General features: G+C 37.1%; 1 protein-coding gene across 2 annotated transcripts in view; it reads right to left on the bottom strand.

Moving 5' to 3' along the window:
- Window positions 1-25,080, bottom strand: part of LOC126967761 (two pore channel protein 1-like) — a 43,509-nt gene that overhangs the window by 16,424 nt on the left and 2,005 nt on the right. The window contains exons 1-11 of one of the 2 annotated variants that reach the window (XM_050812438.1): window positions 13,015-13,104; window positions 11,102-11,241; window positions 8,993-9,157; window positions 5,165-5,290; window positions 3,534-3,714; window positions 2,866-2,998; window positions 2,409-2,508; window positions 1,902-2,082; window positions 1,280-1,492; window positions 447-566; window positions 93-261 (exon numbers count right to left, since the gene is read on the bottom strand). In XM_050812438.1, the coding sequence (XP_050668395.1) occupies window positions 93-261; window positions 447-566; window positions 1,280-1,492; window positions 1,902-2,082; window positions 2,409-2,508; window positions 2,866-2,998; window positions 3,534-3,714; window positions 5,165-5,290; window positions 8,993-9,157; window positions 11,102-11,241; window positions 13,015-13,093 (1,607 nt within the window). In that variant the 5' untranslated portion in view covers window positions 13,094-13,104. Of the gene's footprint in view, window positions 1-92; window positions 262-446; window positions 567-1,279; window positions 1,493-1,901; window positions 2,083-2,408; window positions 2,509-2,865; window positions 2,999-3,533; window positions 3,715-5,164; window positions 5,291-8,992; window positions 9,158-11,101; window positions 11,242-13,014; window positions 13,105-25,080 lie in introns of those variants that run through there. The other variant, XM_050812437.1, reaches the window with a different exon arrangement.

Raw genomic sequence — 25,080 nt, 5'->3', positions numbered from 1 at the left:
CTTGCCCGAATTATACTAGAATAAAACTTAGCGCGTGGTTTTACACGTCCACTTTCTAACAAGCTGTGTGCTGAATAATAACCATAATATACCTGAGTGGTCTGAAAATGACGACTGTGAATAGTCCAGGAGCCAGAGTCAGCATGAAGGCTCCCATCAGAGCCAGCACTGTTACACTCAAGTCGAACACATTCCACCCGCTTTCCAGATAGACTGCTAAACCCGATGCCATTATCCGAATGCCAGCTTCCAGGAGGAATACTGAAATTATACAAACTCAGGTTATTATTAAAATACTATGCCCATATCGTACTGAAATAATAATAATATTGACACACTCTTACACGAATAATATTGCCACAAGGAGCGTTACTTTTCATTTCATTCAAAAAACATAGAAAATAACTTGATAATTTATTAAATAACAAAGAAAGATACAAACTCACAAGACAAGAAGAGCCATGTATCCCAGGATGCGCACAAGAGTTTAGCACTGTCTTGAAGATCACCAGCCGCTTCCAGCACTCGAAGAATCATCGATACTCCGTTGCCGATTATCAGCGCGACTGTACATAGGCAATATACATCAAATAAACAACGCCGATTTGCTATACTCAGAGTTTCTCTGCGAGAACGACTCAGAAATGAGGAAATCCGTTGGTGAACCAAAGTTACCGATACAGGCCAAATTATTGCGAAACTGAAGTGACACTGGGCAGGGCACACAGCTCGACGGACAGATGGCCGTTGGGGCAGTAACGTACTCGAATAACGACCACGTAACGGAAGACGTAGTGTTGGAAGACTAACAAGATGGACGAACGATCTGGGTAAGATCGCCTGAATACATTGGGTGAGGGCAGCGCAGGACCGATCGTCATGGCGATCTTTGGGGGAGGGCTTTTACAGCAGTCTATTACTAAGACGTATACGTCTTCCGGTTGAAATCATGATGAATGATGAAACAATGGCACAGATCAACACCGAAGCATATGTGTAGGTAATAAGTACAAATAGTGGGTCAACTTCTTTATTCAGCCGCTAAGTCGCTAAGTACGTACATGGTCAGACGTGTAGTTGTTAAAAATATGGTTGCACAAAAACTTGAAATAATATGTATGTTGACGTACAGCCACTTACAGCATAATATCAAGTAAGCATAATATATAAATTTTAGGTATACCGGAGGGTTCAATTTTAGGTCCTTTTCTATTGTCGTTCAATATATGTTGTTTTTAAATACGCATTACATCTAGCGAGTAGCAATAAAGGTACTCACAGACTAGGTATTCAAAGTGCGGCCAACGCACGATGGCAGAGGCGGCGCGACCGAGAGGCTCAAGCGGCGTGTCGCTATACCACGGCGCACGACTCGATTGAGCGACCCAACGCAGAGCGAATACTTCGTAAATGTTTGCGAACTCTGTACGCGACAAACCCCCCGTGCCTGATTGGTTCAGCTGCTTGAACATTAAATATACATCGAGGCCACCTGGAACAACAAGGGCAAAAAATTGCTTTGACTTATGAATATCTCTTACTATTATTACTCATACTTTTACTTTTAACTACGACTTGGAAAAAGTTGAACTTAAATAAGCTAATTTCCCAGGTTAATGCACGGGCAACTTTCGTCCGTGGCAGTCTAGGTATTTATTTAAACAGCATTGTGATTTTTCATAGTGCGGCAGAAAAATTTCGCCTCGCGAAGAACAAAAAGTTGAATTTACAAAGCTGACTGCCAACATTCGCTAGTCAGAGAGGCACGCGAAGAAGAAGAAGTATTTTTTTCCTATTGCTGAAGTTATTAGGCTATCATTGTAATCATTTAGTTTAAAATATATTTTGTTTTATAAGTGCTCTTCGTTTTTTTTATAAATAAATATATGAATAGTACGTACCATAGTGGGGCGCATAGTGCGACACCAGACCGGCGAAGTGCCGCAGCTTGACCGCGTGCGGCGCGCGGCGTGACACGAGCAGTCGGAACGCACGTCTGGCTGCGCCACGCCGGTGTAGCAACAACGCGCGACATTTCTCCCGTTCGATCCGTGTGAACGTCTCGTACACAACAGCCAACATCTGATCAAAGACGACGTATAGCTAATATTATGTTGGGTCAATAATAATAGAACCCTGACCTATGCCCTTGTCCTCATATTTACGTACATATAAAATTATTATCACTGTCAGCAATCGCTTTCTAATTTATAAATAAACCTATAATCGGTCCAGGTCCTTGTATATCAGATTGCCATAATCTGTCGTTTAAATTTTCAAGATCTAAGATATCGAAAGCTTTACTTAAGTCAAGTACAAACATGATCTATATATATAGCAACCTGAGCCGAGAAGGAACTATACTATAATATACTCTATAGAAGCTATAAAATACAGATCGAACTCACCAGATTCATAAGCACGTAAAGAACTGTTATAATGTAGAGGATGAAGAAGACGGCGTACCACTTCGATTTAGCGTACGAAGGCATCATTACATCGGGGAAACTGAAAGCAGTGCACAATTTAGTAATATAAATTCAAACTTACAATGTTAGTTGCAAGGCATATTGAAACAAAATGGCTACCACCATAAAAGGTCAACACAATAGAAGATGAGTAACACTGTAAAAGCACAGAAACATGATTACGAACAGAATAATATTAGGAAGTAGGTTATACAAATAATATATCTACAAATGTTTGCACACGTCGAGACTTGCTGTCGTCAAATGTACAGTTCACTCATATTCTTTTTGTTTCTCGTTTATTAAATATTTATCTTATCTGATCACCAATTGACACAAAAAACACAAAAAGGTCAGACTTCAAAAACGATGTAATAAGTATTATTTTGCAACTTACTTGGCTGTCGTCAGCAAAACGAACATACTGACGAACGAGTCGCTCAGAGTTTGGAAATGGCCGTTGTCTATATGTTCTGAGAACAAATAATACCCAAGCAACGAGTACGTCGCTACGAAGAACATTAGTAAACCTGAAAACATATAAGAATCTAGTAAACACCATCAAACATAGTATTTTTTATGACAAAGGGATAAGATGAGCAGAATGTTCAGCTGATGGTAATTGATTCGCCTTGCCCATTACAATGCAGTGCCGCTTAGGATTCTTGAAAACCACAACAATTCTGAGCGCCACTACAATTGCGCTCGTCACCTTGAGACATAAGATGTTAAGTCTTATCAGCCCAGTAATTTCACAAGCTACGGTGCCCTTCAAACCGAAACACAATAATGCATACACATTACTGCTTAACGGCAGAAAATGGCGCCGTTGTGGTACCCATAATCTAGCCGGAAGTCATCTGTCAATCTATCAATGACTACACGTTTCATACAATCACTTTTTTTCTTAGAGAGTGTTGCTGCCTGAGAGTAAAAGTTGATGCGTTTCCTTTCATGTCGTTCAAGTTTCGTACCAAACTGACCATAACAAACGTAGAAAAACTGTGTTTTGCATATCACTGTGAAATAAACATAAATATGTTCAATTTATTTTATTTTACTTACCTAACATGTCAATAATGGGCGGTAATGACTGCAGAATCTGTCTGATAAACCGCCGGACTCCGCCACAGTGTCGCGTGTCCACTAGGAAGATTGGACGGAGGGCCCGCGTCACTCTGAAGTGAGAAGACTGCCGGCAAAGCACTACCACTGCTTCCAAAACCATTATTAACAGTGTAACGCCCTGGAATTATATGAATTTCATTTAAGAAGAAAGAAACAAATGATTTATTTATTCAAACAAAACAAATCTTATAAGTTTATTTACAATGCTATGATTTAATTTAATTAAAACTATCATTACGGGGAAGTGTACCAAAAATACTGGCAGCATTTACACGTTGGATAGCTAGGCTGATCCGTTGACCGAAATATCTGCCAGCGCTTGGGTTTCCAGTAGCCTTATTGAGGCGCGTAGATAGTACTTGTTACATTCTCCGCGCCTCTGGGAAAATGTTATTTGAACATTGTGGAAATAATGATGAAGGGATGGGAATACTGACATCTGTTGGTCGTGCTGAGAGTATGGATACAATTAGACTAACTTTAATTCATAATGCGTTATATTATGTGGACCCCCACATAATATAACAAAAGACGGCAATAGATGTGGACGCTCTAGGTCTAGCTTTAGGTGCCTAAAGAGACCGCACTTAGCAAAGGGCATCAAAAGGGTTAAATGCGAAAAACAACTTCAATTAAAAATATAGGTATGACGTTACACTTCTTTGGAATAGCAAAACAGAAATACATAACGAACTGATTATTCATACAATGGCGGTATCATAAAAAGTTAAAACTACTTTGAAAAGAACTGTCGTATTCTGGTATCTTGGCGATCAAAGAGGATGTAAATACTTCGAAATGAGAGGCGAGACAGCCAGAGTAAAATTAGAAATTTTAGTATGAAAAGTGCAGTGATTTGACATAAGTTTGAAATAGTAGTAATTACAGTATCGCGATTGGCGACGAATTATAATCCGGCTAAGTTTGATAGCGAACAATTGCTTGAAACGTAGTGGATTTCGGCTATCTCTGTTTAATACAGGATTACATCCGTCATCTGTCAATCTATCAATGACTGCACGTTTCATACAATCGAATCGCTTTTTTCTTAGAGAGTTTCGCTAGGCTGTTAGCAATCATTTCACTAAGTTTATTGATATGTATTGACAGTGTCACTTGCTAAATAAATACCTGGTATATAAATTCACAGTATACACTCACAGAATACCTTTATTTATTTATGGTGTACGTGGATGATGCAGCTACTGTACTCAATAACTTTTGTATTGATATAAAAGATAGACTTGATATAAAAGAGTGGCAATGAGTTTCTTGCTACTTCTTCTCATTAGCTCAACCCTTTACGAAGAAGCGGTACATTCAATAAGAAAAATATTTATTTTTTTTGACATTCATAAGTGTCATTTCCGTGACCTACGTGAATAAACTGATTTTGATTTGATTTGATTTGAATATACAAGAGTCTAGTGCAGACATTTAGAAATTTTATGGACTAACTTCACGGTGTTGTAAAATCGGGACGCATGCATCATAAAAAATACACTCTCATCTTTTTAAAAGAATCATAAGAAGTAAAACTTCAACAAATTAAAAGCAGAATTAATTACCTTTATCATAGTACGTTTATGCTTAAAGATAGTTCCCCAGCCGATCCATTTTAGCTTCAAGTGTAACTCGACACCTATTATTGTGAGAGCCAGGAGTTCTATCGTCCCGTGTGCCCAAACAGGAAGCTGAAAAGATGTGAACAATAATAAAAAATATATCTTTGTTAATGTTATTTATGTACAGACAGAACATTCCAGAAATTATAATAATATTGATATTAATGATCAATCTTTAAGATCGCGTCACACACGTTTTGCATATTCCCAAATCTAATAAAAATTATGCCCAAAATTCGAAAATACTGCGTCTGTCGCGAACTTATAATAAACAATGGGTACGTTGAGTTTGAAATATTTAACTTATAAAAAATGAAGTTAAAAAATAGGTACTTAACGCATAAAACGCAGTAAGTACTCACACACTCTAACTCGCGCGCGCTCTCTCTCTCTCTCTATCACACGCACACACACACACACGCTGTTGTAATCTTTTATTCTTTTGTGGCTTTATGTAAGACCGAGATTAAGATTGTAAAATAATTTTTGTGTTAATTTAAAAACTAAATAAAAAAATCAGTAACAAATAAATAATTTATAATATTATTAGTTACGGCACGGTAGGTGTGTGGTATTGACCAGACCCATGGGATTCTCTTGGCACGGCGGAAATATTTATTATCTATACTTATTTTAGTTCAGGCAGACATGTCAAGAATTAGGATTACTTTTCGAGAATCCATTTAAAAATGTGATAATTCTTCAGAATTAATTTCGGGACGCGTCGTTATTTTCCCTAAGATATGTGTGAGGGAATCAATGGCTAGTCCATGCATCATGCTCGTGAACGGCCGCCGCTTGTAGTGTCTGGTCAGTTACTTCATCGGGGACATTGTTTAGATAATACAACATTTAATTAATATATCTTTTTTAGTTTAGATTAATTTATTCAAACAAAACAAATCTTATAGCTATATTTACAAAACTATGACTAGGTACATAAAATTAACACAATCATTACGTAGAAGAGTAACAAGAATACTGGTAGCATTTCCGCGCTGGATAGCTGGGCTGATCCGTTGACCGAAATCCCTGCCAGCGCTTGGGTTTCCAGTAGCCTTATAAGGCGCGAAGATAGTACTTTGAACAATCTCCGCGCCACTGGGCCACACGGTCCAAGTGTTTCCGACACCAAGCGGCACAAAGATGTGAGTCATACTCACTGAACTGTCTTCGGCAGTTGAAGCAGCAGCCCCAGTGTGTAGGTATATATTTTTTATGTTCTGAAACTTTATGTTCTTAACATCATTTCAGCCGTCCACAAGTCACTTCCGCTAGATCACGCCAAATTGATGAGTAGAAGAAATGATAAAGTAGCAGATACCATTACAGTTCGCACTACTTTTGCTGAACGACAGTTTAGCTGTCAATCAGTGTTCTTATATAATAAAATAAATTGTGTCCTAAATATATATCCTATGACATTACATCTATGCAGAAAAGCTTTAAATAATTGGCTAACTTGTCTTGCTTATGATGAAGTGGAAAATCTTCTGATCAGACTGATATGATAAACACACGCATTGCATAGATGGACCCAATCAAAGGTCCAATTCAATCCAGTCCAGTCCCACATCCACACACTTACACACTTACTCACTCACTCACACACACACACAATTAATTGTAAATTGTAAAATTTGGTTTATAATAATTTCTGTTTATTTTTATATTGTTTACTAAATAAAAAGTTATCTGCTAAGGAAGTTGCGAGATATTCCCAATACAAGTGTCCTAAGACAACTTACTGGGAAGTCTCAACCACTAAAAAATGTATATGTAATCTTTGAAATAAACTAAATTTATTTAAGTCTTTATTCAAGTCTTATTAAAGAGGCGGGACTGCCGAAGTAAAAATTGAAATTTAGTTATGTATTATTTACAGTATGGTGATTGGCGACGAAGTATAATCCGGCTAAGTTTGAAAGCGAACAGTTGCTTGAAACGTAGTGGATTTCATCTATCTCTGTTTTTTACAAGATTATAGCCGTCATCTGTCAATCTATCAATTCACAATTCACTCGACTGTACATCTCATACAATCGAGTGAACCGCTTTTTATACGCTTTTTATTAGCTTCACCTGTATTTATGCTTGTTTGTAACCAACTCATTTGGGCGCGTTTTAGACTTACTTTAAGCAGCCAGATTTCGTTCAAACTTTGTAAATTTATCGAGGACCGATGACAATACATTAATTTGATGAAATTATTCCATTTTTAAATTACAATCGAATGAATCGCTTTTTTCTTAGAGTTTTGTTAGGCTGACGTATGTTTGACATTCATAAGTGCAATTTTTTGTAACATAAAGGGATCAATGATTTTTGTTGGTTTGTTTAATGTAAATACGAAAAGGTTACATACAGTTCTCACGTGCAGAGGTTAAATGATTCAATGCGTATATCTTCAATAATGTGATTATTATTACGACCGACTCTAGCACAGGTCAATAGGATAAGTCAGATAAGAATACTACCGTAATCAAATCGATACAGAGCTCTTATGAATTACTGCCGCAAGGAAGTTTTACACGTCAAAAGAGCAAAAGTTAATTGCAAGACGAAACTTGTTTAGGAAATATATAGAGCGCTGAAAGGAAGCAACATGGCCAAATCTTAGATTAACTAATTACATCCCAAAATGTCATAGATATTTATGAGAAAAATCGTCATAATTTTTATAGATAAAATAAAAAGTGTGTGTGCACTCAAGAAGTTATACTTCTTTGGCCTAACGAAGCAAAAATCTTTAAAATGATTTATTCCTCGTGCTATTCTACGTTTTTAGAAAGAAAAATTTTGTAAAAACTTGCGAAAATGGCTATGACAATTAATTATTAATGTCAAAGCCATCCAGCCAATGATAAATGCGGCTGTATGGGCTTGAACCCTTTGCCTGTCCTAAAAATGGACTAAGAAACCAAAAAAAAAAAATAACGAATGATGCAAACGTCAGAAAATTTTAAGAACCAACTTCAACCTGTTACTTTTGTGTTACAGTGATGCGCGCGCATCTAAAAATTTCTCTCTCATTATTTTTTCATAACGCGCCTAAAGAAGTATAACTTCAATAAACAAAAAAAAACATTTAATTTATAAAGATACATTAGGAAAAAAACGCAACAGGACAACTACAGGATCCTTAAATTCATTTGCATTTTTAACCGACTTCAAAAAGGAGGAGAAATTTTATCGTTTTTTTATGTATGTACACCGATTACTCTGAGATTTATAATCCGATTTACGTAATTCTTCCCATAAAAAAATTACATAGTTTGGCCCAGTAGTTTAATTTTTATGAAAATTTTTGTCTGCCTGGATGATATAATTGTTTTTTGTGTATGGCTTTTTTAAGAGTTTTCATTCAAGTTGTTTTTATATATTTTAATAATTAAAAACTGACACCAAAAAGTAAAAAATAAAAAATAAAAAAGTAGTATTTTAATAATATTAAAGGTAAAGGTTTGCATAAGAGGTGTATTAAATTAAATTTTAAGTTATTTGATACTTTCAGTTTTTGAAGTCGGTTTTTTTTTAAGTTTAAACTTCTTTAGCGGCGTTGAGCACTTTTCTTTGGATGGGTATAAAATGGGTATAAACGGGCGCAAGAAATTCAGCGGGCTTTTTTGGTCTTTTTTCGGTTTGATCTGTTGGTTTGTAGTAGACAGTGGATATTAATTTTTTATGCAGTTTTAATACTCCTTGTAACGAGAACCATCCATAAGTGAACATAAGCCCTCATCCAAGTAAAAAATATATTAGTTAAGTTACCTCAAAAGCCGGTACAGCAGGATCTTCAGTGAAGGCTAATAGGATGAGCACCAGGGACGCGAGTAGATCCAGTCCATGGTACCAGGGGTTGTGGACCATCAGATACGCTGGCAATTCCTCAGGACTTGATGGATGGGAGTCAAATTTCTCATTATTTAATCCTTCCTAGAAAAAATATTAGCTTCAACATACCATTCGTTCATTTTTTATGCGTCATCCAACTAAACATTTAAGTATTTCAATTAAAACTTTCACTATTGAATTTGAAATGAATTAAAGAACTCAACTAATTCGTCATATTATGTGAACGTAATGCGGAGTATTTCACTTTGTTTTACCCATGTTTTACCCAATATAAACCAATTACCCAATTAAAATTATTGAACGTAATCATTGTAATTTTTTTAATTGGTTAATTATTAGTCTATAATATAATTATTATTAGTCTTATTATTATAAACTATTTGCCCCGTAGATAGAAGATGAACACTAGATTCGCTGTCAGCGTATGTAAATGAGACAGCAATAGTCTGTGACGTGTGTTATGTTTTCATTGTGGACGATTTGTACAACGTATAGACAACAACGTCCCAAATTTTAATAATAACTGAATTCACAACTAATCACTCAATTATGTATTAATAATCAGAATACATTCAATTAGAATTTAAATTAAGTAGTATTGCACCACGGCGGCCATTGTTTGTTGGGAGCCGATGAACTTTAAAGGCCGGCAATGCTCTTATGAGACCTCTGTTGCAAGAGAATGTGTGCGGCGGTGATCACTTAATACCAGGTGACCCGTACGCTCGTTTGTCCTCCTATTCCATAAAAAAAAAGAACTGAGTCCAATCGCATTCGCTAAAGCAGTGTTTTTAGATTTGTGGGTCGCGACTCGTAGGTGGGTCGCCAAGCTTTACTTGGGGAGTCACCGGCAGAAAGAAAAGAGCAAATATGAATTATAATCCTATTCCATAAAATAAAAAAAAAGATGGGCTTGTATAATTTTCAAAAATTTCTCAAATTGTGGTGTTAATTTTAAAATGATATTAACAACAATGTTTTCTTATTAATCTAAAACTCTATTTTTCGTTTTAATCTCAACCATTGAAGTGAATAACAGTTCACACAGGTACCTATGTATGAAAAGGCAAAAGGTAATAGCTTTGAGCTTCCCTTGCCAGCTCTGGATATTCATGTTTTTTTATTTAAATTATTAAGAATTTGTCTGACTGACGAGGGGGTTGCCAGAATTTTTCAACCTGTAATAGGGTCGCGCAATAGGTAAATAAGATTGAAATTAGAAGTGATAACAGATATTGTAGTGTATCTCGCTTACCAATCTAATTTATGTTTCTGTGTCACATTATAATTGTTATTTAAGTGACGCATCTTTTATTCATCTTCTATCTACGATTTGCCCCGATGTTTTAGTCACTTGTATATTGACGATGACGTCACTGCCCTAGATACGCAATACTCGGCGACTGATGTCACGCGTGTATATACGACACGTAGCATATCAGATTCAAATTCAAATTCAAATATTTTTATTCAAAATCACTTATTGAACATCATAAACTACCTACCCATTAAAAATAGACTGCCTCAGACCTGAGAAGAACGGGCGCAAGAAACTCAGCGGGCTTTTTTTTTATATAAAAATATGGATTACAATGTGATATCGTACAATAAACACTTATAATTAAAGAGCCTGAGGGTGTTCGCTTCATTCCCAGTATATGGTGTTATTAAGAAAATCGTTTATGCTATAGTAACCTTTCCCACACAAACGTTTTTTAACAATTCTTTTAAATTTCGTAACACATTTGTTTTGTACATTTTCTGGGATCATATTGTAGAAGTATATACATCGCCCAATAAAAGATAAGTCTTCTAGTTAGTAAGCTAACTCGACTTAACCGAGTAGTAGGCATAACAAGTCTATGTTTGTTCCTCGTGTTAACATTATGAATGTCACAGTTTCTAGCAATTACCTCAATGTGCTTGTGAACATATAGAACATTATCAAGAATATATTGAGAAGCAACAGTCAGTGTTTATTTCTTTAAAAAAATCTAATAACATAGTTTTTCTTATTCATTATACCTCTAAGTAAATAGCGGCTTCGTGATAATTCATCTCCCAGTGTTCGTCCTCTGATAGCTGCATACTGGTGTGTAATGAGGACCGGCTGCCCATGTCCAGGGCACTGGAGTCACCGGCCCCATCTGTACCTGTTCTTGTATCTGGAACAGGGTTACAGAGTAAGTTAATAAATACTATATCAAAGGCTAGGATTTTTAGATTTGAAAAAGCGACATCTCAATTTACTAACATGCACATTTTGGGGTTATCGACTGTAAAGTAGATCCTGTAGAAGCAACAATCTGACAAGTTGAACAAGACATCTTGTATGTGACATCTTTATGTACTTTACGTCACTCGAACGGTTTGTTCAGTAGAAGAGCGCTCGCACTCAACAGTCAACAGAGGTTGCGGGTTCGAGTCCCGCATCGTTCATAATTTTTTTTTTCGAATTTAATTTGTTTAATTAATCCCAGACGTGAGATCACTTTAAAACATAACAAATTGTTATGACTAGCAGACTTCTTGACACAGGATGCCTCATGCCAGCTAGGTGAGTAGCACATAACAGGTGAGAAGCAGTAATTTAGAAGTCTTACATAATTTAAACGTCTAGATAGAGCCTCTTGCACCTAGACAACAAGTAACAACAGAACAGGTTTATTACTTTAGTGCAGTACTACGTCTTACAAATACTACGCACTACGTCTACGCACTCGCGATTTGTATGCCAGTTTGCGTTAGCGTGCATTGCTCAAAATAGAGGTTAACTGTCTACCTCAATTTCTATAGACGTTTTTATAGCTTTCACAGTCTATCTAGACGTATAGATGATCTAAGGTGGGAGCATTAATCTGTTAGTTTCAAAGTCGCCATAGCTAGTAAAATTACTGGGCTAAAGCGTTTGAATAACTTACTTAAATGCAAAACAGATGTGTTTAATAAAAGTTGATTTTTTTCTGAATGACCCTGGTTGCTTGGGTACGGGGAAGGGCACAAGTGTGGGACGCGACCCGTGTCGACACTTTAGCTCCTTCTCATGTCCAAGTTACGTCAGTTGGTGCTGGGGCTGCTGCTTCGTTTGCCGAAGACAGCAAACGTCGCAAATATATTGGTCTTAGTGAATCATACATCTTTGTGCCGTTTGGTGTTTTGGGAAGCGGAATTCTAGGTACAATTCCCCGTAATGATAGTTTTAATTCAATTTTAATCATAGTATTGTAAATTACATTATTACGTTACTTAAATAAATAAATTAAATGTGTTTATGTCAACAAACATACGTACATAGGTCAATAGATAAATAACAAATAATTAATTCTAAAAATTAAGATTTATAATCGACCAATTAGTACCTAAAACATGTGGAATCGTTGAATTATTTTAAAAACAAAACTGCACAAGTAATGAAATTTCGTTAAAAATAAGTGACGGCCACGTAAAAGAAAGATATAAGCGTGTTTCTCTTAAAGAAAAGCAAAAGATTTTATTTAATATTCGAATCATAATTATAGACCCTGAAAGTACATCATGTTCAACAAATTAATGTATTGAAAAATATTTTTTAAGCTAATCTTGATAATTGTCAGAAATCGGTCTTATGCAAAAAAAAACAATTTGTTTCAGAGATTCATTATATTCGATTTTTAAATATGAATATGATTTAAATATGAATACTTACATCATTCATTTTCAATATATTTGTATATAGATGAGACGTTCTAGTACTGAAGAAGCACAAATCATTCACGACCATTAAATAAATAGATAAAATATGAACTACGTAAATAATAATAATAATAATACGTAGTAAGTAATCAAGTAAATAAGTAATCTAAATAGGTATTCTTCTACAGTCTACACAATTTATCTTTTGTCAGAACATCGACTTGAATCCATCACGCCAGTATTTATGAATAATAATATCCACCTACCCGCATAATTAGCAAATGCAGAATAAACTCTTGCAGTCACTTGATCTTTCACTATATAAATTATCTTATCGAGTCGCATAACTGTGCTTCCTAAAGACACAACTTTTACTGAGGTGTTTTTTTTTATGAACTGATTCATTGCAACCGGTAGCTGATAAGGTACGGTGCGCATGTAAATTAAAATATTAAAATTCATACATTGAAATCGAATTTGTTTAAACTAAGGTTTAAACTAAGTCTAAGGACTAAAACTTGTTGAAATTTTTAAGTGTAAAGTACACGAGCTACGGAAACATGTTAATAGGTAATATGATTTAATAAACCCGTAGCTAGCAACACCAAGACTTTAAAAGTAGAATGACAAATTCCGATCAAACTCTCACTATTGTAGATCAACTGAACTGAATGTGAATTGGTCTCTTGGTCTCTTGCAGTTGCGAGCCTTTTACGTAGATGTAGGTACGCGCTTTATTTGACCCATGTCGTACTAACTTGGATAGTGCGTGCAATACATTTTATAAGTTGGTAGTAATGAAGGAAGACCACTAAATAAAGTTAGTTGGGTGAAATTCGAAGGTGGGATTGGGGCGTGACGGATCAGGTCAAAGAGCTCTGCGAAACAATCCCCGTGAAAAATGTGTTAGGAGACGAAGCGATAATTCTAATAAGGGCCAAGTCAAGCAGGTCGTTCAGCTGATGGTAATTGATACACCCTGCCCATTACAATACAGCGACGCTCAGGGTTTTTGTTAAATCCAAGAATTCTGAGCGACACTACAACTGCGCTTCTCACCTTGGAGACATAAGATGTTAAGTCTCATTTGCCCAGTAATTTCACTAGCTACGGCGCCCTTCAGACCGAAACACAATAATACTTTCACATTACTGCTTCACGGTAGAAACAGGCGCCGTTGTGGTAACCCATAATCTACCCGGCATCCTGTGCAAACAATTTATTCATTTAGGTAAAAAAAAATACAATATCAATGTTATGACATTTTAAGATTTAAGGGGTTTACCCTTCCCGAAATGGTATTGAGTATGAGGAGTGGCAAGAAACTCATTGCCAAACTTTATTATTTAAATTAATATCAGCTATAATATAATCACAGCGACATCATTTTATTATGCAAAGCGATGACACCACAAGAGTTATTGTGTATAGTTGATGTATCAATCCGCACACACCGCAAATAAATAAAAGAATCTCTGCAAGACATCCTAAATATTTACATATACCCCATTGTGCGTCAAATTACAAACAAAACTGATTCTTCTCAAGAGCATCTCACTACATAAATAATCTTAAAGGCTTTCCTGATTTTGACCTGTTTAATTCATCCACAAATTCTATCAGATCAAAAATGACTAAAATCTGGTTTAATGTGTTTCCCTAACTGTTACTATAAACATAATTGAACGTAGTGTTTAAATGGCTGTTGTTGGTGTTGGCAGTATCACCACGGCACCCCGCTCCACACTCAACGTGGACTTTTGCAATATCAGGGGAATTCACTCCAATTTAAACGCCGTCCACAACCACCTTGAGACGGCGCAGCCGGCCTTGTGTTTCCTTACTGAGACGCAGATATCTCGACCTAGCGATACGTCATATTTAACGTACCCCGGGCACAAAATTGAGCACAATTTTTTGCCTCATGCCGGGGTATGTGTGTACGTTAGGGAGGATATCTGCTGTCGCCGTCTCGGCAATTTTGAGGGTAGGGGTACCTGTCCACTCTCTGGCTCCGCGTAGATTTAGAGGACCGCGTCCGCATCTATGCGTGTGTCTACAGCTCCCATAGTGGTAACGCAGAAACCGATCATCTCATGGGCTGCGTTCAAGCGGCAATTGACGACGTACTTGCACAGATCCCCTCCGCTGAAATCGTAGTCTTGGGTGATTTCAACGGGCACAATGCCGAATGGCTTGGATCACGTACCACAGACTACGCAGGGCGATCTGTGTATAATTTTGCATTGGCGTATGGTCTGTCCCAATTGGTTGAGTCGCCAACGCGGCTCCCGGATGTGGATAGCCACATGCCGTCCTTATTGGATCTTCTGCTGACTACACATCCCGATGGTTACCAGGTCTTTGTCGACGCCCCTCTCGGAACGTCCGACCATTGTCTGGTCAGGAGTGTAGTGCCTATCCGACGCCAACGTCGCAGACCACCAGCGACCCGCCGCGTTTGGCACTACAAGTCAGCAGATTGGGATAGGATGTGTTCCTTTTTTGCATCCTACCCTAGGGGCAGGGTTTGTTTCCCTTCGGATTATCCTAGTGCCTGCGCCGTTGCAGTAGCCGATGTGATACTACAGGGTATGGATATTTTTATACCAAACTCTGTAGTACCCATCGGTGGCAGATCACAGCCCTGGTTCGATGCGTCTGTTAAAGCAGCATCTGACTGCAAAAAACAGGCGTATCGAACTTGGGTTGCGGCGCTGGGCACAAAGGATCCGAACTGCACAGTTCTTAAGTGGAAATACAACCGTGCCTCCAGATTTTTTAAGCGGCAAATCGCCCGGGCAAATCTAAACACGTCGTCAAAATCGGCGAGCAGCTTTCCAGTTACCCGACCGGAACACGCAAGTTCTGGTCGTTGTCGAAAGCTGCTCTTGGTAACTTCAGCCAGCCGTCCATGCCGCCGTTGCACATGAGGAATGACACCCTGGCCCATACGGCAAAAGAGAAAGCCGATCTCTTGTGCACTCTTTTCGCCTCCAACTCGACTCTTGACGACAACGGAAAAACACCGCCGACCATCCCGCGGTGTCAGAGCTCTATGCCTGAAGTACAGTTCAGACAGAAAACTGTTAGGCGAGCTCTGTTTTCGTTGGACGTCAGGAAGTCGAGCGGGCCGGATGGCATTTCTCCAATCGTGCTTAGAACGTGTGCCCCTGAGTTGACGCCGGTGCTAACGCGTTTATTCCGGCACTCTTATTCTAAAGGCGTAGTCCTGACTCATGGAAGTCAGCCCTAGTCCATCCGATCCAAAAAAAAGGAGACAGTTCGGATCCGGCGAACTACAGGCCTATTGCTATTACCGCCCTGCTCTCCAAAATCATGGAGAGCATAATTAGCTGTCAGCTCTTGGTATATCTAGAGGGTCACCAGTTGATCAACGACCGACAATACGGGTTTTGCCATGGTCGGTCGGCAGGTGATCTTCTGGTATACCTAACACATAGATGGGCAGCGGCTATTGAAAGCAAGGGGGAAGGCCTGGCAGTTAGCCTGGATATAGCGAAGGCCTTTGATCGTGTATGGCACAAGGCGCTCCTCTCCAAACTTCCATCATTTGGGCTTCCCGAGAGCTTGTGCAAGTGTACCTCCAGCTTCCTTACTGGGCGCAGCATACAGGTCGTTGTCCACGGATATTTCTCGAACCCGAAGCCCGTGAATGCTGTTGTGCCCCAAGGCTGTGTGCTGTCTCCCACGCTGTTTCTTCTGCATATCAATGATATGTTGTACACCTCCAACATTCATTGCTATGCAGACGTTAGCACTGGTGATGCCGTCTACACTGGCCATGCAGGTCTCTCTCGGGAAATCGTCGACCAGTGCCGGGAGAAACTTGTGTCTTCTATCGAGTCCTCTCTTGAGAAGGTCGCGGAATGGGGAAAATTGAACCTTGTCCAATTTAACCCCCAGAAGACTCAAGTTTGCGCGTTTACCACTAAAAAAACCCCATTTGTCGTATCACCGCTCTTCGAGAACACTTCTCTTAAAGCCGCGCCTAGTATCGGAATACTGGGTCTCGAAATCTCGAGCGATTGCCAATTTCATGGTCATCTGGAAGGCAAAGCCAAATTGGCTTCAAAGAAACTGGGCGTCATTAATAGAGCACGGCAATACTTCAAGCCGGCCCACATTCTAGCGCTGTACAAAGCGCAGGTCCGGCCACACATGGAGTATTGCTGTCATCTCTGGTCTGGCGCACCCCAGTATCAGCTCGATCCATTTGACCACGTACAACGCAGAGCAGCTCGAATGGTCGGGGACCCAGTGCTCTGTGAACGGCTGGATCACTTGGCTTTGCGTAGAGACGTCGCTTCATTGTGTGTCATCTACCGCATTTATCACGGGGAGTGTTCCGAAGAGCTGTTTAACCTGATTCCTGCCGCCGAATTCCACCTTCGCACGACACGCCACAAGTTAGGATATCATCCTCACCATCTGGATGTGTGGCGGTCCTCCACAGTGCGGTTTTCAAGGAGCTTTCTTCCACGTACTACAAAGCTGTGGAATGAGGTTCCTTGTGCGGTGTTTCAGGGACGATACGACATGGGTACCTTCAAAGTAAGCGCGTACACCTTCCTTAAAGGCCGACAACGCTCCTGTGATTCCTCTGGTGTTGCAAGAGATTGTGGGCGGCGGTGATAACTTAACAACAGGTGACCCGTACGCTCGTTTGTCCTCCTATTCCATAAAAAAAAATCTTTGAACATAATAAATGTAATACCTATGTAATTATTAACATATTTTATATAATACTTGTATAAGAAAAAAGAAGACGTACCTGTATTATGCTATGTGTTATTAGAAAAAATATGCGAAAACTATTAAATGGTGTAAAATGTTCACACTATTGTATAGTAATTAAGTTATTTTAACACTGTAAGTTTTCCAAATAAAATAAAATAAAATTATGAAAATTCAAACCTACATAGCAGAGAAGCTTATTATGACGCCATTGTGAAAAAATTGTGATAGTGGTTTTTTAACCGACTTCAAAAAAGGAGTAGGTTCTCAATTCGTCGTTTTAAGTTTTGTTAGAACCTCAGAACTTTCAACTGGGTGAACCGATTTTGATTATTCATTTTTTATTTGAAAGCTGGTGCTTCTCGTGTGGTCTCATTGCATTTGGTCCAGATCTGACAATGGTACCTATCCTATATGGTATATGAGAAAATTATCTAAAAAGTCCATAAAAGTGTTAAATTTGCTATAAGTATGTATGCGACAAATTTACGAATAACTCAATATCGCGCCAACCAATTTCGATGATTCTTTTTTTATTGGAAAGGAATAATACTAATAAATAATAAAGAATATACTTCAAAGGTACTTGGGTTGGTTCTGATTATGCCATCCATGACAAAGTAACGGAACTCTTCAATTACTAGGAGTAAATAACGATACTCAGCCGAATCCTTTTTATGCTATCAGGATACTTGAGTCACATACCATAACTTCGTTATGATCAAGTAATTGTCGAATATGATGATCAATGGAACTCCTTAACGACTTACAGTAAGGGTGCGATCTGTGGCAGAATTTCTAAACGCCTGTAACCAAATCGCAAGACGCTTATGTTCATTGCTGCATTCGAAAATTGTGTAGATCTACACATATTTAGACAAAATATTAGTTAGTGTACTCCAGCTACGCTGTGCATCACCATGAATTACCAATTACAATGAAGTTAGTCAATATATATCCCTCTAAGTCACTATATACCTATCTCTCTAGTATAGTGTAAAGTGACATCTATATCTATACTAATATTATAAAGCTGCAGTGTTTGTTTGTTTGTTTTTTTGTTTGAACGCGCTAATCTCTGGTACTACTGGTCCGATTTGAATGATTCTTTCAGTGTTGGGTAGTCAATTTATCGAGGAAGGCTATAGGCTATATTTTTTTTCAAAATTATTAGGGATCCGTAATAAAATTGCTATTTTGTAACACAAGGTTTAAAATCGAAAACCTATTTTTGCGTGCGCTGCAAAAACTATTGACAATAGAACAAAATGATGTACAGGCTATAATATAGGCAATATTTTATTACTTATAAAACTATCGCGTGAATTATACTTTATATGGCAAAACCTTGTGTTACAAAATAGCAATTTTATTACGGATCCCTAATTTTGAAAAAAAAACATAGCCTATAGCCTTCCTCGATAAATGGACTACCCAACACTGAAAGAATCATTCAAATCGGACCAGTAGTACCAGAGATTAGCGCGTTCAAACAAACAAACAAACAAACCAACACTGCAGCTTTATAATATTAGTATAGATTACTTATACACACTCTAATATTGTTCGTCTATCTGTACACACTACACAGTATAATGTTATCTATTAAGTACACGCCGCAACGTAAATAAGCTCCCAAATTCAGCCAAGGTTGTTTTACAGTTATTTTTGTAACGTAAACATTACCCCTGCGCCATGGGAATCCAAACCACGTAATTACGGTCGAGCCGCAATGTACTGTAAACACATTTGTGTCAACAATGTTGGCCGATTATGGTAAACCACGACGCAAAATTTGAAAAACCTGCCAAGTTCGAAGGAAACAAACAAGATATAGAACTTGTATGATGGCACGGAACCTGTACAAGCCACTATCACGGACGAGTAAAAAAATAAGGACTCCGCGCCGTGATATTAGCAAGTGAAGCACCGTTATGGTAGTGTGTGTGCGGCTACGGGGGAAACTACTTACACATATTTTTCACCCTTAAATAATCATATATGGCCACAAATACTTATAAAGTATCGTTTTTACACTTTTTCACAACGCACGACGGCATTTTTAAATATTTTATTGAGACGCAAACTGATCTGTCACAGATGATGACAATTCTCATAATGGCCGCCTATCGGCCTGTAGTAGTGTAAGTGTGTGCGTGGGGCTATGTATTTTCACGTTAAACGGCTTGTTTTAGTGCTACACTGTTATGTAAGGTGACACGGAGTCCTTATTTTTTTACTAGTCAACAATGTGCATTTTAAATAGTTTTCTTTAAGGTTGTTTTAGTTTGAATTGTGTCCATTTTAAAATACGCCATCGCGGTTTAATTTATTGTTGTTCTAGTGGAAATAGTACAGTACAGGCAATACGATTATTTCTGTAATTTTTTTAACATCTATTCCCGACCTAATCTAATAATCTAATAAGCCCGCTGAGTTTGTTGCGCCCGTTCTTCTTAGGTCTGAGGCGTATCTTTTGGAGTGGGTGAAAGTTTTTGACTTTCAATATTATATCGTATTTTGAATAAAAATATTTGAATTAGAATTCAAAGCATTCTTAATGTGGAATAATTTGAGAACAGCGTCCAGCGGGAACGGAACAGTCGAAATCGTACTTCATTGTGTACTCATAGTAGAAATTTATGCTCAACAGTAGACTCGTGCCAGAGTTTAGCGAGTCAACATCTCATGAGGATGCCTCGTGTAGAGGCGAAACACATGGCGAATTGTTTGAAGACAAATATTGGCGGAATTATATATAATTATACTAGCTGACCCGACAGACGTTGTTCTGTATATAATAAATAAAATAATGTTTTTATATGAATTTGTCAATAATATATCATAACATCAAAAATTACTTCGTAAAATATGCACCCTGCTGTCGTAACGAAATTGTTTCACAGCAGAGCTGTCAAACCGTGCGTCAATAAATTCTCTCATAGAAATTATGTATGGACACATCAAAGGAAAAACAAATTTGTTGTTTTTATTTAATTTAGCAGCATTTTCCTATTTATTCACCTTTTAAACCTTCTCTGGACTTCCACAAATAATTCAAGACCAAAATTAGCCAAATCAGTCCAGCCGTTCTCGAGTTTTAGCGAGACTAACGAACAGCAATTCATTTATATATATATAGATAGATATTTTTTTCAGTGTGTGCGTGGTTTAGTATACAATTTTTTTTTATGGAATACGAGGACAAACGAGCGTACAGGTCACCTGTTGTTAAGTGATCACCGCCGCCCACAATTTCTTGCCACACCAGAGGAATCACAGGAGCGTTGCCGGCCTTTAAAACTAGTGTGACGGGATATGGCTGACGGCTTACGACTAATAAATTAAAGTCAATTACAGTTCAATAATACTAACATTCAATTCCCTTCCTTTTCTACTAATATTGAAGAATGACTGACTGAAAGTGCTTTTGTGCCTGTTTGATATTCGCCATTTTGGTGCTTTGTCCATGTAGCGAGAGTCTGCGGTACTAAAACTCAGCAAACATCAATAGATGGTGGGAAACTATTTACAAAAAAAATATTGTGTACTTTATTACGTTGATTCTTGAAATATAAATAACACGGAAAACGACCAAAATTAATTCAAAATGAATGCAAACATACTTCATAGTACTGTACGCTTCGCAGCCATTTGTATTATACGTCAAAATTAGTTCTCTGGACGCTCACGAGTTGCGCTTCAAATAGGCACAAAAAATATGCTTTCAAACATAAGGGAACAGCCTGTCCAGTGGTATTTGGTATGTATACCTGTAGGTCAGTGTGCGTGATTTTTTTTCAATGTGTCAGAGTGGTTTAGTAAACAAAATACTAGTCTGACGGGTTGTGACTGACGGCTTAGGACTTGTCAATCAAAATCAACAGTACCTAACATTCAATTCCCTTCCTTATCTACTGATAAGAACGTCTGTAACTAAGATATCTGTTAGTGACGAACTGCTATATATACATAAATGATAGACAATTCCACCATACATTATTTTTATTATCTAAAAGGGTTTTTTTTAATGAAACTAACCGACGAGGAGCACGTTCAGCTGATGGTAATTGATACACACTGCCCATTACAATGCAGTCCCGCTCAGGATTGTTGAAAACCCCCAAAAATTCTGAGCGGCAGAAGTTAAACGTTACTTTTGACACATTTCTAACATATTAATTTTCAAAACACTAAAAAGGATACTGAGACTATTTACTGAGCAAAACGAAATGGTAAGTAGGTACGCTGTCCTATAAATCTGTACTTTTCAAATTCAAATATTTATATTCAAAATAGGATGTGACGTCACTTATTGTAAGTCAAAAACTACCACCCATTCCAAAAAGAATGCCTCAGACCTGAGAAGAATGGGCGCAACAAACTCAGCGGGCTTTTTTTTCATAAAAAAATATGTTTACAAAGTAATACTGTACAATTAAACTTATTATGTAATAGCCTGAGGGCGGTCGCTCCATTCCCAATCTGTGGCATCATTAAGAAAGTAATTTATGTTATGATTAATAATTAATTAATTAATATATATAAAAGAGAATGTATGTTTGTATGTTCCCTAATAACTCCTAAACTATTCTACCGATCTTAATGAAATCTTATGTAATAGATTCGTTGAAGCTCAAGGAAGGTTTACATATATAATTTATATGGCGAAACAACGTTTGCCAGGTCAGCTAGTAATTAATAAATCTATATATATAAAAGGGAATGTATGTTTGTATGTTCCCCAATAACTCCTAAACTATTCGACCGATCTCAATGAAATCTTTTGTAATAGATACGTTGAAGCTCAAGAAAGGTTTACATGTATAATTTATATAGCAAAACAACGTTTGCCAGGTCAGTAAAAAATATAAAATAATTAAAAAAATATGTTATAATTAATATAATATTAACATTTTAATTGAACTCTGAAATAATAAATACTCTAGTACGTCCAAAAAGTTGGCAACGCTAAATTCTACACATCCGCATTACGTATCAATCTATAAATAAATCAAATAGATCGCGATGATTGTACAATAATCAATCACATAAGGCAAAATCCAACCGTGATATCTAACTCCAAAAATCCATGAAAATTACTGCATTAATCTTGTTAGAACTGGAATTACGTAACATTGATGTCTCGTTCGACGCCGAGCTCATTTCAAATGAAAAGTAGGTCCAAGCAAGGTCAAGCTCTTGCACATCTTTGTGACAGCAACGCGAACACTGGCCGTAATGTGAAGTACCTACAGTTACTTTCCCGCGCGAATGACTAAATTGAGTAAATAAGGACTAAGTTTAATAATAATCATTATTTGCATTTATATAAGGTCAGTTTTACAATCGGTCTTATTTTATTTAGATTACGTTTGTCTTATTCTAAATACAAGGCATGCAAATATATGTAGTATAAAATTGTATTTTAAACAAAATTGAACCGAACCATTAAGTACCTACCTATTATAAACTGAGCAATACAGTATTCATGTCAAATTTATATGATACTAGCTGCCCCGACAGACGTTGTTCTGTAGATAATAAAAAATATACTGTTTTATAGGAATTTGCCAATAAAATTTCTAAACATCAAGAAATATTTCGTAAAGAATGCTCCCTGTTGTTATAATGAAATTGTTTCACAGCGGAACTGTCAAACCGTGCGTCACTAAATTCTCTCATAGAAAATATGTCCATGTAAAACAAATATTTAAAGTAAAAATAATTATGGGCCCCAAATCCAAATAAAAACTATCCTATCTCTCAAGTTGAACCAAACTGCACTCCATGAAGTAATCCCCATTAAAATCCGATCATTAGTTTAGGAGTCCATCGCGGACAAACAGCGTGTCGCGTAATTTATATATATTAGATGAGTCCATAGCACAGTACGAATGACAATTAAATTGTAGTATAGTAAAGTGAAGAAACTATGTGATTTTGACAACATATTAATGTGATTTATTGGTATGAGATCATTTTTATTCCTACTCAAATTACCAGTCCTACTGTTCAGCAAAAAATGTAGTAAAAAACTACATTTTTTTATTTCCTGTAAATATATGACGATATAAAAGATTAAATCCGTGGGAGGCTCCTTTGCACAGGATGCCGGCTAGTACCACAACGGCGCCTTTTTCTGCCATGAAAATGGCGCTGCCAATGTCTCAAGGGCGCCGTGGCTAGTGAAATTACTGGGCAAATGATACTTGGCATCTTATGTCTCTAGGTGACGAGCGCAGTTGTAGTGCCGCTCAGAATTTTTGGGTTGTTCAATAATCTTGAGCAGCGCTGCATTGTGATGGGCAGGGCGTATCAATAACCATCAGCATCAGCAGGTATAAATAGATATGTACATATATTTCAGTATTTTTAATGTAACCACATTCAGAAGTTAAACACTGATCATAACCGATATAATTTGAATTACGAACACCGCCAAATACTCATTACTTGATGGTTTACCTAAACCAGACATTGGCTAAATTGTTGAGACCCTGTCTACAAAACCGCAATAAACAAAGCGGCCAAGTGCGAGTCGGTCTAGCCGGTGAATGGTTCCGTAGCAGCAACATAATACAAAGTTCTTGTAGTTCGTTGTAACTTTGATCGATGTTTTAATAATAGTGTATTTTTTTAAATTAAGTTATTGAAGTAAACATTACCTTTCACGAGCCCATATAGGCTAATGAAAGGTAAATTGCGGTTTACGATTTATGACGTATTAAAAAAGAACTACTTACTTAGATCTCGTTCAAACCAAACTTTCGGTGGAAGTTTGCACTGTAATGTACATCATATGTAGTTTTTAGTTTTATTATTCTGTTATTTTAGAAGTCAAAGGGGGGACACATTTTACCTCTTTAGAAGTGTCTCTCGCGCAAACTATTCAGTTTAGAATAAAAAATGATATTAGAAACCTCAATATTATTTTAAGACCTATCCATAGATAACTCACAATTATCGGTTTGATGAAAAAAAAATTTAAGCTTCAGTTCTACGTATGAGGGAACCCCCATTTATTGTTTTTATTTTTTTATTTTTGTGTGAAAATCTTAATGCGGTGCACATAATACATCTACTTCCCAAGTTTCAACAGTATAGTTCTTATAGTTTCGGAATGAAGTGGCTGTGACATACAGACGGAAAGACAGACATGACGAATCCATAAGGGTTCCGATTTTGTCATTTGGCGACGGAACCTTAATAAAAAAGGATAAAATCAGCTCTAAACAAACAGAAAATATTAATAAATTTATTAGATTATGTACAACAATAAAGGCTTTTGAGAATAACAAACCATGTTTTCTCTATATGTGTAGTTGTATTTGAAATTGAACACTATAAATGACATGAATATTCGCGACTGCCACGAAACCTTACAAAGTTTATGTGGTAGGGTTGATTAATACGAAAACGACTAATGAGATTATGGTTTGATTTCAATCAATAATTTTTAACTAGTTATTTGTTTTAAATCAAGACTTGAGGGTTAAAAATACTCATCATATAATCAAATAGTATTATTTTTATGTTTTAGCACACCAGACTTTGTAAACAAGAAATTTTAA

This window comes from Leptidea sinapis, chromosome 13, assembly GCF_905404315.1.
Source record: "Leptidea sinapis chromosome 13, ilLepSina1.1, whole genome shotgun sequence".
NCBI lineage: Eukaryota > Metazoa > Arthropoda > Insecta > Lepidoptera > Pieridae > Leptidea > Leptidea sinapis.
This window is presented reverse-complemented; position numbering and strand designations above follow the sequence as displayed.